Source organism: Bidens hawaiensis, unplaced genomic scaffold (assembly GCF_021521415.1).
Source record: "Bidens hawaiensis isolate Kalapana, Puna unplaced genomic scaffold, B.hawaiensis_p1.1 tig00013119_1, whole genome shotgun sequence".
NCBI lineage: Eukaryota > Viridiplantae > Streptophyta > Magnoliopsida > Asterales > Asteraceae > Bidens > Bidens hawaiensis.
In genome coordinates this window covers 232173-253532 of record NW_027492108.1, presented here as the reverse complement: position 1 = coordinate 253532, position 21360 = coordinate 232173, and the positions used below count along the sequence as shown (strand labels likewise).

General features: G+C 35.4%; 2 protein-coding genes and 1 non-coding gene across 3 annotated transcripts in view; 2 read left to right on the top strand and 1 right to left on the bottom strand.

Annotated features, from left to right (window-relative positions):
• Positions 1 to 21360, top strand: part of LOC143543393 (protein NO VEIN-like) — a 286208-nt gene that overhangs the window by 37005 nt on the left and 227843 nt on the right. The gene's annotated exons all lie outside the window — the stretch shown is intronic.
• Positions 4863 to 8043, top strand: LOC143543392 (vacuolar protein sorting 38-like). The gene is made up of 6 exons (XM_077035726.1): positions 4863 to 5259; positions 5767 to 5973; positions 6069 to 6249; positions 6375 to 6523; positions 7338 to 7565; positions 7677 to 8043. Exons 1-6 carry the CDS (start codon positions 5038 to 5040, stop codon positions 7791 to 7793), a joined length of 1104 nt encoding a protein of 367 aa, XP_076891841.1. The 5' UTR covers positions 4863 to 5037; the 3' UTR covers positions 7794 to 8043.
• On the bottom strand, positions 12307 to 12379 carry TRNAV-UAC (transfer RNA valine (anticodon UAC)). Its single transcript has one exon. It is a non-coding gene; the product is annotated as a tRNA-Val (tRNA).

The window sequence follows — 21360 nt, the reverse complement described above, 5'->3', positions numbered from 1 at the left end:
CTGCGGAAGCAGATGGCCTTTGCACAGACGTCCCTGTTTAAGGTGAGTCATGCGGGACCAACTGAGCTCTGCTGGGACCTACCTCTTCAGTAGGTCAACCATCATTCATAACTTTCGTTATGGTAGAACCACTAGACACTATTGGATAGAATCTACCTTAATATCTTGATAGTCAATCGTTTGGATGTCTAAAAAGAGTGCAATAGCCGGTTGGTTTTTACTAGAGGTATCAAAATGGTTGGGCTGGCTAACCCGTCCAAATTAGTTTGAATTAAAATAGGCCAATTATTAGTACTAGTCGAAACGGGCCAGTTCAAATTGGGTTACCCGCAACATTCGTTTTAAACAAATAGAACGGGCGATATTTGATTGTGAACATTATTTGCATAACCTCATATTAACCCTGTCCAATGGTTTGTCGTTCAATCGCAGAATAAAAAACTCGACTACTTTACACATTGACGGTCCTCGGTATGACCAACTTGTCGGGTCTAATCAATTAGATTTGTAATTACCTTTCCTTGATTATGTATATTTTGATCTTTGACTTCTTTACTCACTTCTTCCACTTGATTTCCTTTCCGCTTTGTCGCCATGCTTCCTTCTAACATCTTTATGCTCCTTGTATTTATCATGACAAAGTACACCGTAGTCATCCAATTTCTTAAAATTAAAAATTAAGCATACGATGATTATTATATTTATGATAATTAAGGGTCGTCATACAGTCCAACTGTCACATAAAAACCTCACAAATTACATTTATAATTTATTTGTTTAAGTTTGTAGTTTGTTACAACAATATATTTACTCCTTTAAATGCTAGAATGATCTATTAAATATTTATATTTGTATAAATATCATTTACTACAAATCCATTATGTCAAATGATTATTAAAGTTAACAGTATCTTTGCATTAAATGTATTCATTTAAAAATTGCTTTTTTATTCAAAACATAAAAAAAAAATTAATAAGATACAATTTTTTGCCTGTTTAACCAAATCAAACATAATCAATCCGCAAAGTAAAATCATTTTAAAACTCCATATTTTTGAATTTTTGTTTATGTTTGAGCATGGAAAACAGGTCTAGGTTGACACAATCTTGTTTGGTGCTACTCATTATTTTGATTGAAGGTTTGTTAATTAGTTCTTTTGCTACTTTGTTTATTAAATCATCACACATATCCAAAGGTTGTTTTTTTTAAGTATTGTATAACATTTTTTTTTTGTTTTCAGTTAGAGTTTCAATGGTCGAAGCCCATATGTGCGATGATTATATTAGCAATGAAGGTTGTCAAGATGATCCTTGTACACAAGAATGCATTGCAGAGACTCTCATACTTATTTTTATCTACTTTTCAACGTAAGTTTTACTCACAACGAAGTTAATGCATAATGTTGTATGAGTCATCAAAGTATAGACACACGTGTCATTAAAACTTTGTTGTTTTTTTCTTTTCTTTTTTAGGTGAGTTTTACCAACAGGTCATACCAGTTTATTTTAAAACAAAATACAATATAATAATAGTAATATTATTATTATTATTATTATTATAAACAAAGTGGTGCCTGCAAGTACCCCCAATTAGAGGTGCACAAATCGGTTTTTTTGAAAAAACCGGTTCGGTTTTTAACCGGACCGGTTTTTTTTATCCAGAAAAAAACCGGTTCGGTTAATAACCGGACCGGTTATTAACCGGTTATTATTGCTGAAAACTCAAACCGGCCAAACCGGTTTGGACCGGTTTAGAAACCGGTTAGAACCGGTTATTAAACCGGTTTTTTTATAACCGGTTTTTAAAAACCGGTCTAACCGGTTAACCGGTTTTTTTTTTTTTTTTTTTTTTTTTTTTTTTTTTTTTGCTTTAGGGTTTAGGGTTTCGTTGTTAGCATTCTTTGCTTGGAAGATTAAAAACACATAACTTTCATTTATAGCTTTTACATTAAAAATACAAACATTAAATCGTTATCGCATATTCGTAACTCAAAAATACAAACATTAAAGAATGTTTAGACACGATTACATTAACAAGTTGATGTTTGTTACTCATTTTCTTCGCTACCCGATCCCGAGCTATTCCTTAGGTAATCGTCGTACGCGGCTTCTTCATCGGTCATTGGTTGAGTGTGTCCTTGATTGACCTCGTCTTCATACAAGGCCGCCTCATAGTCCATTTCCCCCTCGAGTGAGCGTTGATGTTGTGCCCTGTCTAAAGAGTCCAAGTAATCCTTGTAGCAAATCGACATCTCTACAGCTGGTGGAGTGAGTCGAGTCCTCCTAATCGATATAACCCTGCCAGAAACAGAAAAAGCAGACTCCGAAGCTACCGTGGAAGCTTGGACCGTTAGTAAATCTTTGGCCATGGCGGCGAGGATCGGAAACTCATCCTCCTTACCTCTCCACCAAGCCAGCAAATCAAGACTTCTAAATTCATCCGGAGTCATGTGTTTCACAAAGTTGGTACCACCATACCTTCCAAGTTCACTGCTTGGGGTGTTTACCCTTTGACGTTTACCGGCGTCTTCCCAAATCATGTAGTACATCCCCATTTCAAGGTCGGTTTGGGATTGGGATTGGGCAACAGCTCTTAACGAGTCATGAATTTGGGAAGACGACCCGTATCTTGTAAGGTAAACATCATACATGTTTGCCAAGGTGGTGTTGAAATCATTCTTTAAAGTTTGGCTATAATAGGGGTTTTGATCGTCGTTTAACCCTAGCTCATCACAAATTTTTTCTATTAAAGCTTCAACACCACCAACATTGATGCAAGGGTTTAACGCAGCAGCACAGGTCAAAACAGCGGGTAGTTCTTGAAAATATTTTTTAAATTTTTCTTTCATTTTTACACCCATATCAAAATAAGGTGCACCCCTACAATGAAGGTCACTCAACTTTGTGCACATGACAGCAATTTTTGGTAAAGCAATGGGGCTTGTTGGATAGTAAACCCCGGATAAACTACTTGTGCAAGATTTAAAAATTTGAAGAACCTCCGTAACGATCTCAATCAATAACCAGTTTCTAGGATCGTACGGTGCACATTTACCCCTATTTGACAAAATTTGATGAAACGCAATTAACGATTGTTTTTGTTGGATGGCTTTCTCAAACATTTCACAAGTCGAGTTCCATCTTGTTGGACAATCCCAGTTAGGCCCCAACCATTGACAGTTAGCTTCTTCACAAAATTTTTTGTATCTTGAAAATGTTGAATTGTTGCTAAAAACATCTCGTAACATTCTTTTAAAATTGTTTCTTTGCGTTTCGATCACGTTTAACCCATCTTGCACGGCCAAGTTGATAATATGTGCAATGCATCGGCTATGAAAAAACGCTCCATCACAGATAGGTTTATACTTTAATTTTAAATGGCCAACCGCGGCCGTATTGTTGGACGCGTTATCAAACGATATTGAAAAGATTTTATCTTCAATCTTGTATTGTCGAATGACTTTATCCAAGAGTTTAAAAATATTTCTACCCGTGTGCGGGTAATCAAACAATTGAAACGCAACGGTTCGTTTCATCATTTGCCACGACCGGGGGTCAACCCAATGAGCCGTCACACAAATGTATGAGTCGGGCGAACCATTAGGTACCGACCACACATCCGTGGTTAAGTTCACACCAGTTTGTAAGTTTGAAAAGTATGAAATTAGTTCGGATTTAGCGTTTTTCCATGCTTTAAGCATATCTCTTCTAAGGGTCGAACGACTTACGTGTTGGTAGCGTGGTTGAACATACGTTTGCATCATCTGCGTGAATTGAGGGTTGTCGAAGTGGTTGAAAGGAAGTGATTGTTGAATCACAAAGTTGCCAAACTGTTGACGTACCGCTTCAAGGTCGTACGTAAACACCGTTCCTTGATTCGTCATCTCCGGCTGCGAACTACTTCCGGATTCGTCCTTCAAGACCTTGCAAGAGGGCTTTTCTACATGAGCTCTTAAACTGGAGTTTGCTTCTTTGTTATAAAACTTCAAACAATGTTTGCATCTAGCTTTTTGGGTTCCGTTAGACATTTCGCATAGGTCGAAATGTTGCCAAATATCTTGGTTTCGTTTCGTGGGGATGACCCGAACGACGGTTTCTCCCGTGTTCGAGGCACCCATGTTGACCGATGAAGCAGCACTTTGGGAGGCCATGATAATCGACTACGAATTAAGAGTGGTATACTCGAGTATGAAATAAACGACTACGAAAGAAGAGCGTTTGGAGTTGTATAATCGCGTATGAAATAAACGTTTAGAGCTTTTGGAGTTGTATAATCAAGTGTGATCTAACCAATACCCAACCTAAACTATATATAGATGTTTGTGGGGGTAAAATGGTAAAAAAACCAAAAAAAAACGGCTAAAAAACGGTCAAAAACACAAAAAAACGGCTATAAGGCCGTTTGGTAACGTTCGAAAACCGGTTAAACCGGTTAACCGGTTATTAAAAAACCGGTTAACCGGTTTTTTTTTATAACGGTAATAACCGGTTATTTTAAAAACCGGTTAACCGGTTTTTTAATAACCGGTTATTAAAAAAAACCGGTTTTTTTTATAACCGGTTATAAAACCGGTTTTGGGTCCAAAACTTATAACCGATACGTAAACCGGTTACGTAAACCGGTCAAACCGGTTTTTAAAAAAACCGGTTTTTAAAAAACCGGTTTTCGGTTAAACCGGCCAAACCGGTTCCGTAACCGGTTTTTTTGACCACCTCTACCCCCAATTCCCCAAATAGGTCTCGTTTGGTTGCCCTAAATCCCCAAATCAATCGACGAAAGTAAAACTGAATTGAATTCAACCACCTTCAAATCTAATTAGTGCTTCCTACCGCGTATGTGAATCAATTACAGATACAACACGTGTAAATCAAACCCCAAATTCAAACAACAACTACAATCAGTTTCAATGTTGTGTAACCCTCCCTAATTACTTGTTGACGACGATGGTGACGTGGCTCCACGGCGATCTACTACTCTTGATCGGCCGCCTTCAGATCTTATTATTATCATCATCAATTATTACTTGTTCAGTTTGTGATGGAATCAAAGAAGAAAGCCACAGAAGAAAAAAACAACAACAACAACAATAATAATAATAATAATAATAATAATAATAATAGGTTAGAGGAGAAAGTGAAGATCATTAAATGGGAAGACTTTCAGCATGAGCTTGCTCGTCTTTCCAGTCTTTCATCTGCAATTAATGAAGCTAATAACAACAAGTCTTCCATTCAAGAGAAATTGAACTCTCGGTTACAGGTATATTATTGCGAGAAATTGATTGCATAGGATGTCAGTTAACTGTAAACATGTCATTTTTAATTGTTCAATTTATCATCCAATAGTGTTTATGGTATTATTAACTATCACATTTACTGTCTTAAGGAGTTGCATATAATATGTTATATGCAGTGTTGTAAAAATCAGTTCTAGGTGGCAATTAATCGGCAATCTGATGCAATTTTAGCTAATAGGGCGGCCCAAAGCGGACCTTGGTCATTTTTTTCAGAAAGGCAATGGGACCTTGGTATTAACTATTAATTAACCCGTTAACTCAAGTTATTGCTTTTTTTCTCATTGATTTGTTATGTTTCATTTTAGTTGTTTATATCTGAACTATACTATGTGAAATTGGAAGTATTTATGTGAATATTTATCCTGATTAATTAATCTCTTTAAATTGCTAGTTGGGTACCTCGCCTCCTAACTAGTGCCTAGCGAGTTATACAACACTGATAATATGATGATTCACTGATTTTATGGCAGTTAGAAGCAGAATCTTTAAGTTGGTCAAATGAATTAGATGAGATGCGTGAAAAACTGGAAGCTCGGAAACTGGTAATGGGAAACATGTCAATGAATTTAAAAGTTGTACAAGAAAAGGCTAAAAAGCAGGAGGAACAACTTAACTCTGAGATTAGATCTCTGCTTATGGCTGGAACTTCACTTTCTGTTGCCAGTAGGAACTTGCAGGTAGTTAAGCCTTAATATTCCCGCATTTGCTTATTAAAACTGATTAAGCCTTTTGAAATAATCGGCATCAGAGAATAAATTTGAATACTTTGTAGGAAGAAAATAATTCTTTGGCTGGAGAAAAAGGGTATAGTCGTCTAAAGAATGCACAGAAGTTGCTAAGGATGAGACAGCAGTACATGGTTTTTCAAATTTCATTGCTTTATCCTGTGAAAGTTGTGACTGGACATACATATGATCAAGAACTTGAATCATTGTCCACCAGCAGTAAATCAGGTAATAGACTTAGGCCTAAAACATTCATATCATTTTGTTCTATAACAGAAAACAATTAGACTATCAAGTTAATATCATTATATATAAATGTTTACAACTGAATTAATTTATACATGATTATGCAGGGAATCCTTCTGGACAGAAACCCGTTGATGCAGGATCTTTGACTATTTCAGGTCTTCATCTCACTGTACTCCCCTTTAAGAAAATAAGTTTTTTCACTGATAAGAAGGAAGTCCAGACTTCAGCAACTGCTCTCGGTTATGTTGCACATGTATGTTTTTTAACCTCCACTTACCATACTTTTGTTGTTTGTCCCATATTTTAAAATCGGTTAATTACATCAAAATATACCTTTCACCCTTTTGTTATTGCATGTAAGAAATTTGTCTTTTCCATTGTACGTAAATCGTAACCTACTTTCAAACTTTTACCATTGTATGTAACCTTTTACAGCAGGTAAAATGGTAATGTAACATCATATTTTGATGACATGGTGGTGTGCTAGTCAGTCACTATTTTTCACCTGCTATAAAAGGGTAATGGTAAGAAAAAAAAATGTTTTTTTCCCTACTTTATGCTAACATGCTTCCAGTTTTGTACCGCTGTCTGCAAGTAATCCTTTAAAGCATGTAAAATGGTGGCATATCACCAGCTTTTGGATGACATGGCAGTGTACCAATAATCATATTTCTTTCTATAGAAGGTTACATACGATGGTTAGGAATAAGTGTTCTTTTTTCCTTTGTATGTTAACATACTTTTAATTTTGTACCATTGTATGCGAGTAACCTTTTAAAGCATGTAAAATGGTGACCTGTCACCAGTTTTTGGATGTCATGGTGGTGTGCAAATCATGATTTTTTTTTCTATAAAAGGTTAGATACGATGATAAGAAAATAGTATTCTTTTCTTCGTTGTATGTTAATATACTTGCAATTTTCTACTGCTGTATGCAAGTAACACTGTTATGGCAGTTAAAAGTGGTGACCTGGCACCGTTTTTTTGTGACATGGTGATGACCCATTTTTACTTGAAATTAGATAACCCTTTAATTCTCAACGAACTTAATGTCATTTGTTTTGCAGGCTGTTTCATTAGTCGCTTTTTATTTAGAAATTCCTTTGCGGTACCCATTACGATTAGGAGGTTCTCGTACATATATATGTGATTATGCTCCCTCAGTGGAGCCCACGTCATCTAATTTTACATCAATCTCATTACCTTCCTCAACCTCAAAGCCAATGGAGTTTCCCCTGTTCTTGGAGGGACAAGACACAACAAGATCAGCTTATGCTGTTTTTCTACTAAACAAGGTTTGTTTGTCTACTTCTCGAGCATTAACATTACCCCCCCCCCCCCTCCCCCCGTTCTTTTCGGTTTGGATTTATTCTGTGTGTTTATGAATCCATCTCGCATGGCCTTAGGATTGGGAGCAGCTCTTGGATTTTATTGGTGTTGAAAGTTTAGGGCCGCGACACGTGCTGGCTAATCTGAAAGAGTTGTTAAATAATATCCTCTCTCCAGAATACATCAATTTATAACCAAAGTTTTCGTTTCTGTACATGCTTTGTTACACGGTGCTTGTTTTTTTCCTCATTAACGGAGCACCTTCAGATTGATTTATATTATGTAATAGAAAATGTGGAAAGCTTGTGTACTTAGGGCATTGGCATGTTTTCATGTAAACCTTTTCTTTTTTCCTTTTTTCATTTGAAGAAACCGGAAAATCACATTCGAATGATAGTTCTTTAGATTTTTAACAGCAAATATATAATACTGATGCCCTAAGATTTTGTGATAGCAAAACATTTAAATGTCGCAGGTCATGCGTAATGGTTAAATCTTGTAAGGTCTTGGTGTTTAATATGATTTTGGTTCTTGTCAGGTGTTATGTCTATCCTTTTAAAATAGCTATAGCTCGGTTTTTGGTGGTTAAAGAATCACTTCTTCATGTATGTAAATATTTTTAACATATGTATGTGTAAAACACTTGCATATGCATAAACGATTACAGTTATGTAGCTTTTGAAAGTATAAATGGTTAACGTGCACGTATAAATGATTAACTTACACGTATAAATTATTAACTTGCATGTATGTAATTTTCATCAACCTGCGTAGTTTTTCTTTGAAGCTTTTGGATAAAAGGAAAACCCCAGCTAAACATGTCAAAAACGAACATATGTTTTCTCATCAATTTCACATAAAACAGTTTTTAGTCATTAGTAACTAACAATCTTCAATCATTAGCACCATTAACACCTGACCTGCTATTTTTTGATGTATTCTGATATCCAACCTAAGCATCGGATGGAATCATTGTTACAGAATTCTTATAACTACTAACGGAATTCCCAAAATAATTAATCTTTTGAAGTTTGAATCAGTTTATGCTTGGATGAGCTAATGAATCATTCTAGCATTCTGCCAATGAAAGATGCTTCTTCCATATGTGTTATTAAATATCTCCACGAGTAAAGGAAACTGTAACAAGCCAAATAAACACACTCGAATACTCATAGCTATAACAAGTGGAGCTGCAAATCCTGCAATCCATGTAACTTTATCTTCAAGCTCAAGCAAGAGTGCAAGAGCCGAACTGAATGCTATCATAGTTGCTGCTAATGACATGAACAACGAAATAAGTCCAATCGTCAATCTTTTTGGTAAGTTGTAGAGGAAGTCAGCTTCTGCACATCAGGAAGAATCCATAGAAACATCAGCACTGAAGTTGATGAAGAAAATAACACAACTGCATCTGATACGATAAAAAGCATGAAAGTATTTGTTTTGTTTTGGAACAACGGCTTGCCATTGTCTTGATGTCCACCTGGGATAGCAAACACAGCTGCAAATGCCATTGTTACTATGAGCGTTGCTACCACAGTACATGAAGATGTTGTCTCCTTCATCTATTGCTGCCCTTCGTTAAGCAACTCTTTATGTTCATCAGTGAAAATCATTCTTGGCGTCTTCTCATTTTGGTTTAGATCTTCTCTATAGTAAGGCTCTACAAATTTTTCTATCTCCTGCACAAAATTAAATGCAGAAGCAACTACTAGTTAGTGGTTAGCAATAAAATAAAAGGTACTATATGCATGTTCATAGTTAATGATCATTTAGGCTCACGATCCTAGTCAAACTCGGTATGTGAAACTTAGCTCAGAGTTTCAAGTTGCAATACTAAAATAATCTTGGTTGTAAGTTTCAACAAAACTAATAAAAGCTCTTGGGCAGTTTGCGACTACTGACAACTCTTTGCGGCCTCCCCAAACTTTTTTTTTTTGAACGACCAACTAAGTAACGCCGGGTACTCCGTACGCGGCCCCCATTGGCTAAAGGTAGCCCGAGCCGGCCACTAGTCCGGATGGACGGAGCCCCTAGCGGTCCACCTATTGAGGTATTCACCGGATAAAACCCGACCCCCACGCCCGCCAAACGGCACGCCAGCGAGGAGCCGGTAAAACCGGGTGAGATCAGGACTCGAACCATGGCAAGCCAGGGTCATCCCTCATATCTCCCATATAAATTAGTGGTAGTGAGGTTTGAACTGTAACATCCCGAAAACTCTAAAGTAATATTTAATATATTATTTTGTCGGGTGAAATAAACGAGTTAGTGGAACGATAATAATAATAGCATAATATGAAGACTTAGTAGGATAATTAGATGGGATTGGATATGGACCAAAAGGAAATATGGGCCTTCGGTCCATGGGCTTAAGGGAGTATAAATACCCCCTTAAACCCCAATCCTTTCCATTCCATCCATTTATCCATCCTAATCTCTACACACACCCAAAACACACACGACCCGAACCAAGATCCAAAGGCGAGGACCCGAGCTTGTTGGTGCTAGATCGTCGTGACGAACCAAAGCAACAAGACCTGCTCGTGTTCGTAGTTCGACTCATTTACGGTACGTTTATATCGAGAACTTGTTCGTTTAGGTTTGGATTAGTATAGAAATGATAGATCTGTGTTTGTATGGTAAAAACGAATCCAACAAAGCTAAACTTACTGAAAATGGTTATGATTTGAGGGGTTAATTGATTGATAAAAGAACCCGTAACCTATATGCCTAAATCGCACCCTTTAAACATCGATGTTAGGTCGATTTGATGGTTGGGGTTTGTAGGCGCTGGTCAGACGATTCCGTGGATACCTAAATCGAGTTATTTGGTTAAGAAACGAAGACGATTAAGGACGAACAGTAGCTGCAGCCGACAACTTCGCCTGCAAGCTAGTTCGCCTGATGAACTTCGCCTGCAAAGCTAAGTTCGCCTATTGACAACTTCGCCTAAAGCTAAGTTCGCCTGATGACAACTTCGCCTAAAGCTAAGTTCGCCTGATGACAACTTCGCCTAAAGCTAAGTTCGCCTGATGACAACTTCGCCTAAAGCCAAGTTCGCCTAAGGTTTAACTTCGCCTAAAGTCAAGTTCGATTAGAAAATAGATTAAAAACGATAAGTAAAAGTAAGCTAATACTAGGCCACCAGATTAGATCAGGCGAGTATTGATACGTGTAACTTATACAGTCAGCCGAACTCAGTTAAAGAAGGGATTTACAACTATCGGAGGAAGAAGCAGAGTTCAGGTGAGTTTCTAGCCCCATTCCGTGTTATGTTTTCGGGGCTGTGTGCATACTCGATGTGTTGTTAATACATTTATCCTAAGTGATAAGTGTATGCCATATGTGATATATGTGATGGATATGAATGATTGCTTGTCGGTACGCGAACGATCTTCGGATATTGCGCGTACTGTCAGGTTAAAAATAAAGGTACGAATATTATATATCGAATATGTATGAATATTACAAATGAATACTTGTCGGGGCGTGAACGATCTTCGGATATTGCACGTATCGACAAGGGGTATGGTTGTTAAATGAAGGATGTAAAGAACGCCTAGAGTGTTCTTATGCTATAATGTAATTATTGTATATGTGAAGTATGTGTATACAGGTACACGAATGGTATGTGAGTTCTACGTTCGACATAGTAAGTTAGGATGGCAAATCCCTCTAGCTTCTGTCGGACATAGACTCGGCTGGTGATGGCGTAGTTAAGGACTGCGGGCCTTATACGTAATGTAGATGATAGATGTAAACGTAGATAGGGACGGTGGGCCTTATACGTGTTACAGATAATAGACGACAACGTAGTTAAGGACTGCGGACCTTATACGTATTATAGATAGGCATCAGCATAGGAAAGGACTGTGGACCTTATACGTGCTGCGGTAGCATAGGGGAGGACTGCGGACCTCGTACGTGCTATGAATTAGGTTGCAACATAGGGAAGGACTGTGGACCTTGTACGTGTTGTGGATGTAGGATGGTATAGGGAAGGACCGCGGACCTTGCACGTACCATGAATGGTGAACATAGGTAAGGACTGCGGACCTTTTACGTGTTCACGACCTTGAGTACAGGTATAGACGGCGGACTATGAACGTACTCTCGGTAGACTGAGGTTAGTGATTGTAGATATGTATGGTAGTAAGTATGTATGAAGAACAGAAGGGTAACTGGTTAAGTATGGATATGTATCTTCGGATATGTATGTATGTGTATGTATTGTATGGCGTCCGATTAACTAGAACTCACTCAGCGTAGCTGACTTTTAGTATGCACGCAGGTGAGTAGAATGAGACAGCTAGCTTGAGCAGGCACATGGTGGGCGAATAGGAGACTGGCATTTGAAGACTCAAGATGTTTTAATGTAAATGACGTTTATTTTGAAAGACAAGAATGTTTAATTAAGGTAAGTTTTGGATTGCTGTAACGTTTCATGAAAGATTTTATATTCCGCGAAAGTTTTAATGAACTCTGATTTGTAAGAACTGTGTTTATGAGTAAATCCGACGTTAAAGTAGGGCTACCGGGTTCGGGGCCTTACATGAACCCTCTACCTTTCACTAGTAAAGTGAGTGCTCTACCATTGGGCCACAACCAAACTAGCATACTTGACTAAAAAGCCGTTAACCAACAAAGAGTGTTTTAAAAACATATATATATACACAATAAACGTATAATCAGCAAAAAAGATATTGCTGCTGCCCGGGTTCGAACCGAAGACCTTTTGCGTGTAAAGCAAACGTGATAACCACTACACCACAGCAGCTTATGAATTTTGTAGGAGATCTGTATTTATTAATTAGTCAGTTTCATATGACTTAACTGAGTCATAATTATATATTAGAGGTATATTCTTTTTTCAGTTGACACTTCAAATTACTTAAACTCATTTAAAATTTGTCTAAAGTTACTTATAAAGCATATAACATTCTATATCATTACACTTGATATATTCATATGGAAATATTCAAAATAAATTTAAGTATCAAACTATAAGAATCGAACAATATACTTGTACGCAACGTTTGACATATACAATGAGGGTTGGAAATAGAATGAGATATGCCTTTAAATAACTTACGTATGATAATATGATATTTAAAACAAAAAAAGATGCAAGTTTTGTACGGTGTCTTCCATTAATCTATTAGGGTTTCAAATTATTATTGCTGTTGGAAGCAAGTGTGAAGTAAAACTTGTTTTGTAATGTGGTAAACTAACCCAATTTGTTTTGGTTTTTCTTTGTTTTTATATATATAAAAAACGGTTATGTTGCGATAAATGGTTTTCTTGCACACTACTAATTTATTGTATACGATGTATAATATCAAAAAACGGTGTCTTATGTGGTTTTTTTTTTTTTTGTTTTTTTTTGGGGTGGGGGGGGGGGGGGTAATGATGTGTATATATGAATTATATAAGCAAATATCATAAAAAAAACAATCTACTTTATTGTTTTGCTCACAAAAATCACGCGACTCAACTTTTGGATATTAAAGTCCTTTAACTTGTTAATTCTGAACAAAGTTGATAATTTTTTGAAAATGAAAACTTAAAACTGGTTTCTCCGTAAACACCTAAAAAGGTGTTGAGATAGTAGTGTTTACTTTCTCTTTGACTAATTAGTCATCTGCATATCGAGCAAATTAACGAACATAATCAAATTGGCCTTGCTAATGGCATCTTTTTCTCCCCTGATGGTTTTCGTTTTGAACGAATCAAATAGAACAAAGTCCTTTGATATCAAAATTTCCAATCAAAAATAGCAGTTTAGTTTTTATATTGTTTTGATTTCTTTAAGCCGTCTGTGTAGATGTATTAATAGGGGTGTTAATCGGGTCAACCCGATCGGGTTTCGGGTCGGGTTAGTCGGGTTTTCCATAAAAAATATCTAACCCGCAACCCGACCCTATTAGGTTCGGGTTAGTCGGGTTAATCGGGTTAACCATGTTACTTTAAAATTTTAAGTTGTTTTTTGTGTTTGTAACTTATAGGTTGCGAAATTTCTCATTCAACTCGATTTTCAAATTATTTTACAAGTAATTGTCCTATAAATCATATATAGACTTGTAAAGGAATCGAATCGACATGAATAACAGCATGCCTGTGTTCGTTCATTTTACTTTTAACAAACACGACACTTAATCGAACAAATATTTGTGTTCATGTTCGTTAGTTAAAAACTAAACATTCTTGTTCGTTTATTTAAAATCTCAACGAATAGTTCACAACCATAATTAAACAAAGATAAATGAACATGAAGGAACATATATGTACTTACATTAACGAACACAGAATATACATAAACAAACATAAATGAACGCATTTAAATAAACACAAACAAACAAATATAAAACATATTATGGTGATATAATTTCTAAATGCAAATAATATTTAATAATTTTCTATTAATATGCAGATGAACATGAATGAACGATTATAAACGAACGTTCACAAACATAAATGAACAAGTGAAACATGTGTTCATGTTCATTCGTTTAATTAAATGAACACAACATAAATGAATTTTTCCCTTAACGTTTCATGAACAAGCAAAATAATTAACTCATCTATAAAGCTTACAATATTGCCTTTATAGTGCTTAATTCACCATTTTATTATTGTATTTAAAGTTAAGTATCACCACTAATCGGGTTATTCGGGTTAACTCGAAACCAGAATTTATTTTCGTTATTCTTTTATAAGGTTTTAGGTATCGAGTGACATAATATATGTATAATTTTTATTTATTTATTTTTTGGTATTATATTATTACATATAGATATTAAAATTTAGGGTTTAATCTAAACGAGCCAACGAGCCGAGCTAACGAGTCGAGCCAAGGCCGAGCCACGAGCCGAGCTGACCCTGGCTCGAGCTCGGCTCGTTTAGAAATCGAGCCGAGATTTTTCGAGCCGAGCTATTTTCCAGCGAGTTTCGAGTAGGTCGCGAGCTACGAGCTTTTTGAACAACCCTACCCTAAATGTATATGTGGTTTAGTTTGCTCCATGCCAACTCAACATATTTTTAGCCTTTAGGTGTTTAAAAATATCCGGGTTAGCAAACAAACTGGAGAAACCAGTTTCAAGTTTTCATTTTAAAAAAATTCCTAACTTTGTTCAAAATTAACAAGTTGAGGGACTTTAATATGTAAAAACTGAGTTGAGAGATTTTTGTGAGCAAAACAAGAAAGTAGGTTGGTATTTTATGATATTTATCACTTTCTTGATTTTTTTTACGCCTAGGCGCATAGTTACAAAAGTACCTAATATATCACCAGCGAGTTACATTGTAACGTTTTTACATTCGAGTATGCGAACAAATTTATATATATATTCTTTTGATCAAAATCGTGCTTAAGAGGTTGTATAATTAGCTTCTTTTGGTGTACATTATCCTTTAGATGTTGTATCATTAGTTGCTTTTCAACATTTTCAACATCTCTCACCCACCACTTTCACAAAAAACCACTCTCTGTGTCTTCTCAACCTCTCTTATTCACGGTTCTATCTGTGTTTGTTACCGCTGCTGGCCTCACCATGGACGTCGGTTTCTATCATAGGCAACACACAGTCTGGATACCGGGCGGAGGGACCCGATTTTGAGTGAATATTGTTCTCAAACTGTCATGATATACATCTGAGTTCTTTGCTTTGCATGTATTCCTTTAGTTTTCTAAAGAGAACCAGAGGGACCTATAATGTGCAGTGCCTTGCCTCTGTTGTTGTGACGTTAGATGCGACGCATATGAGGTCTTCTATGAAATGAAAGTCCGTCTACTGTGACGGCGAACTCACAATGTATAGTGCTTTACACATGTTGTGGCTTTAGATGCGGTGCACATAAGGTGTTCAACGTAATGAACTCTGTCCGTCCGAGTTTTTGAACAATGCACATGAGGTCTTTGACGGAATGCTTTATTAGTCTTTACTTATTTATGTTATATATGCATACATGTTGTTCGATTATATTCTTGATGAACAATTTTGCAAAAACAAATTATATGCATATCACTTGAGTTTGGTTTTATCAAGTCTGGTTTACACCTGGAATTGAAATTAGAACATTATATCTTCTTGAGGAAATTTGGTACTAACTGATGATCCATTTTTTATGTCTAATAAACAAATTTTGTTTCTGATTATCTAAATAGTTAAATTGTGTAAACTACCATGACATGTCATATTTGTCTTTCAGGTTGTATCTGATAATGATGGAATTCTTGAGGAAATTGGGAGTAGGAAAGTCTACATTGACATGCTAACCATAGATGCTAAAGCCTTCGAAAATTAGTGAGGTTTAAGTTGCATATATCTTTTTCGAAAATTAGTGAGGTTTAAGTTGCATATATCTTTTTCTAATAATCGTTTTCACTATTGTTTTTTTCTAACGAAAATCGGTTATAATTCTCTAGAAATATCTTTTTTTATGAATTATGAAGGTATCAAAAGGTTGACTTATTCAAATTAGATAACCACCGTAAAGACATAGCATTTTGAATTATATTTTAAATAATACTTATTTGTAAATTTCAAATAAGAAAAGGATAAAAGAAAAATGTCCGCGGTCTGCCTCGATCACTCGATCTTTTTGAAGAAGTAACTCATTTTAACCCGAACTCGCATTGACCCGTTACACAGTTATTTTTTGGTAGGAGAGTTTGTAAATTGATTTTAGATCATCTTTTATTGGTTGGAAAGTTTGTAAAGGTTCCTATTGAATCAAACTATTTTGATCAAACTCTTAATAGAACCTATATTCTTTACTATTTTGTGGTTTGTTTCTCTCTTCTGTGCTATAATCACTTGATTTGGTTCTTTCCGACTTAATATCTTAAAACTTTTACTCGCATTAACATTTTGCTCTCTTATTTATTGTTTATAACCTAATTGATTATGATAATCTTATTTTGGTTTGGCTTCTTTCCAGGTATGAAGAAGTGGGTTCAGAAATGGGTTCTAAATATATTGTAGAGTGCATTGGTGGAGATGCTACTCAATCTATCCGAGTTGTCCAGGTAAGATTGTTTCATTTGAACTTTTTTGCAAGTGAGAAATGCTAATTTACCCTTTTTGTGGTGGTGTTATTTTTATAAATCAACCAGGGGCGACATAAAAAAAGCCACACAGACCGTTGCAAATGCTGCGCTTATCTCAAATCTGATTAGGAGTTATGCAATGCAGGGTATGGGAGGCTATTAACGTATACACAATATTTTTTAGCTTTAATTATTTCATATATTTGTTGGATTTTGCTATATTAACAAGTTTTGTAATTTTTGTTTATACATCATGAAGTTCTCCAATTCTGGTCATACAAGAAGCAGAATACTTGGTGGAGATGGTAGATTCAGGATACTTTTTTTCCATGTTTCAATTCGGATATGTTCCTTATCTTTTGATTTTATTTTGTTTTTTTTACTGCTTTGCTAAGCTTTTCGATGACCATTCCGTTAGGCCGTAATGTTTAATGTGTGATGCCTGATAAAGATTCGGTTTATTTATCTCTTCTATTCGGCGAGGAGGGTGGTAAGCTACTTGGTGTGGCAGCCTCGGTAGAAGCCATATGATGTTTCAAAATTGTTTGCAACTTAAAAGTGTTTGTTTTTCAAAGACAATTTTTTTATGGTTTGCGGGTTCTTAAATTAAGACTTTAGCTTGTATTGGTGATATTGGTGAAACTGAGATGTATAAGTTTTTCTTAGTGCACGTGTTTGATGAAATGTGATTTGCTTTTGTTTTTGTAGTTGGCTATGGTTTCACAACCCCCGCAACGCGGGGGTCGAAATACTAGTTATTGGTTAATTAGCAACTTATAAAATAAACAAAACTAAACTAATTTGATAAATATATTTTTTATCAAGTATACTTTTAACAAACCTCACCTATTTTAACCTTTTATCTTGCCTTTGATTTTTAGTAAACCAAGTTGAATGCTATCTAATCTATTAATATAATCAAACCAATATAATAGGACAATAATTTCAACAACCCTCCTATAATTGAGGGTCAACGCAAATAATGCCCTCAAACAAATCTCAAAAGCCATTTAGCCAATAACGCTTAGACAATGACGCCCAATATTAAGTATTTTATTGTTATATATAATAGGAGCAGAGAGCATCATAGTACCAAATTATATTAATCTGTCACCGTTACGTATTTTTATGTTAACATGATGACGTGATTGTATCCTAACATGCTTTCCTCATCATTTTATAGCAAGTAATTGGTGATGCGCATATCTTAGGAGTGTAAAAACAAAAAACCAAAACCGAAGAAATCCGTGAATCTAATCGTGTATGTAACAAAATAAAACCGATCCAAATTGTTTATTTGGTTTGTGGATTTGGATATTTTTGAAGTCAATTTTCGGTTAATCGATTTAACCAATTAAATAATTGACTATTTAACTATGAGTAGAGGTGCACAAATCGGGTTTTCTAAATACCTGGGTTCGGGTATAGAACCGGGTTCGGGTATGAACGGGTACGGGTATGACCGGGTATTGGTAATAATCGGGTAGGGTTCGGGTCGGGTATTGTCTCTAAAAATCATACCCTATATAGAACCGGGTATTCTAAAACCGGGTATTTGAATACCCTATTATCGGGTATTGAAAAAACTCTATTTACGGGTTTTTTCGGGTTTTTTTCCGGTATTTTTTTATATAGATTGGATTTTTTAAAAGTTTACACTTTTTAGGGGTATTATTCGGGTATTTTTAAGGTATTTTTCGGGTATACATCGGTTATTTGAAATACCCGGTTTCGGGTATTGGAAAACCTCGGTTCCGGGTTCGGGTATTACCGGGTACAAATCGGGTTTTCGGGTATTACCGGGTACAAATCGGGTCCGGTTCGGGTTCGGGTTTTAGTGCCAAAATGTCCCTATCCGTACCCTACGGATAGGGTCGGGTTCGGGTTCGGGTTCGGGTATTAAAAACCCGGGTATTAGAAAAACTGGTTCCTGGTATTTATTTCGGGTCCGGATTCGGGTTTTTTTTGCACCTCTAACTATGAGCATGGTCTATATTTATAAATGCTTCCTAGTTACCCAGCCCAATTGAGCCAAATTATCAAGTTTCATCTCATATTCTATTAACATCCAGCATCACGCTTAAGATTTCAGGGTCCTAAATCAAACCCTAATTTTCAAACCCGTATCTCTTCAGATCATATGTTAAATTGTATAAAAAAGCATATGTTTTAAACCAATAAGGATCTTTAATTATAAAAAAATTTAATAATAATAAAAAGTGAAAGTAACACCGGCAGGTTGGAACCACCGGCAGATTGCGAGAAAAAGGTCAGCCACCGGAGTGGCGATTGCGAGAAAACGGCCACACCACCTACCGTCCTAACATTCCACCATCACGGTGTCATCGTCCACCGTCACCAACACCCTCGCATTACTAAAAAAATATTAAAAGATCATAACCTAATATATCAATTTCGGGGAACATTGATTTAAAACAAAAGTTAGGTGATAAACCTGGAAGATAAACTTAGAAGTATGTCTCCATCAAAATCCAGCAACTCTCCATCAAAGTCCGGCCACATCAATTTCTCATAATATTTTTGAAAAACGTGAAGACCAATTTTGAAAAACGTGAGAAAATACTTAATATTTTCTCATAATATTTTTACTTCATTTTTGAAAAACGTAAAGACCAACTCTCAATTCACCATAATATTTTAATAATTTATAATTGTTTACTTTAAGAATTTTAAAACTTTCTTTTTCATTAAAAATATATTTTGAACATCAAAAAAATTATATAAAAATCAATAAAGATTTGAAATATTTCAATAGTCAACATTAAAAGACATTAAAATGAAAAAAGTTGATATGACTCAAAATAACTTTTCACTACTTTTAAGGGTTTACTTTTATTAAAAATAAAGTATGTCACTATCACTCTCTCTCTTCTACCCATATCCACACACTTTATGTCACCATCATACTTTATGTCACCATCACATTATCTCTCCTACACATATCCACACATTTTATATCACCATCACTCTATCTCTCTTATAAAAAATACACTCTTTCAAAAAAATAATAAAGATTTTTTTGAAGTGTTCTTGATCTTGAAAAACCTCTCTCTTCACAAACAAGCTCCAGTCAACTTTTAAACAAGTCTATATTTTTCTAGCACTCTTTAGAAATCCATCGCACCACAAGTTGATTTCTTAGCAGGTTTCTGATCTGGAAGTAATATGAACATATGTTAATTATTGTAGAAAAAAACATATGCTAGTTGTTTAATACATATGTTAAATGTATAAAAAACATATGTTTTAAACCAATATGAATTTTTAATTATAAAAAAAATTAATAATAATAAAAAGTGAAAGTAACACTGGCAGGTTGTAACCACCGGCAGATTGAGAGAAAAAGGTCAGCCACCGGAGTGGCGATTGCGAGAAAACAGATTCCTATTTACATCTCATATACACAAATCAATACCAAAATACAAATCAATACCAAATCATTACCAAAAAACATATCTTGTAAACAAATCATTACCAAAATACACGCTTATATAGATTCTTATTGATAAAAAGAAATAAATAATAAAGAAAAAACAAAAATACAATCCTTTAGATATTGAAAATGAAAAAAAGAAAAAAAAAATATAACTAACCTTCTTATTTAATAAATCATATATTATAAAAGGAGCTCTTTTAACTTTGACCATGCCAGAAGATGTGGAAACTGGAATCCGAAAAGCTTTAAAGATGGTATAAGATGTAGAAATCGGAACCTTAGCCTCCATCTCCTTCATATCAAAACACCTTCAAGTACCATTGGAACACCCTAGCCGCAACTCGATCCGAACCTCCATCTAAGCGGGGAGATCTGAAAATCAAAACTTGCATATGGCATCCTTGTTCATCGTAGATCTAAAAAAAGTTTGATAGTGGTCATAAAAACAAATTTGTGATGTGGTCATTGATTTGTTGATCCGTTTGAGAGCATAAGAAAGAAAGATGAAAAAAAAAGAATATGAGCATCCATGGTTGTTCTTGAGAGAGAAATAAAGATGAAAAGATATAAAATTTAAAGAAGATGATAGAGGAGGGAGAAAGTCAAAATGATGAAAGAGAAATAAGATGGGACATAAATGATGTAAGAGCATATGGTGAATTTACCTAACTACCCTTTTGATTAAAAAACAATCAGTATAATCTGGCCATACGTGGCACACTCTAAAATCACACAATTGAGTTTCCAGGGTTTTTGCAACTGAAGTGAGTTTTTTGCATATACATTCCCTATATATATATATATAGAGAGAGAGACACTTTTATTTTTATATTTAGATCATTGTAATACATTTAGTGGCATTTGTTATAAGTAGAGTCATCCTAGTTGGTCATTCTAATCAAGAGGATTTGACGCCTTGGTGGTTATTTTCTCCATCTGATTTCCTTAGGCCTAGTTAGTTGTTTTCCTTAGGCGAATCCATTTGAATAATGATGTATTTGTTTGAATTTGACAATATGACCTTAAAAAGTAATGAGATCCGTTGGTCCAGAAACTAGTTTCGAACTTTTATGAAGCTGAATCGACTTGGTTTTGAGTAAATTTTAATGTCGATAATCGACTTGGTTTTGAGTAAATTTTAATGTTGATAAATAGACAAAAATAAGCACGTACATCATAATGGCATATTTAGATTTTAGGGGGGAAGGGACACTAATGGGTATTACCCATGCATCAGTTAATCATGTACTAT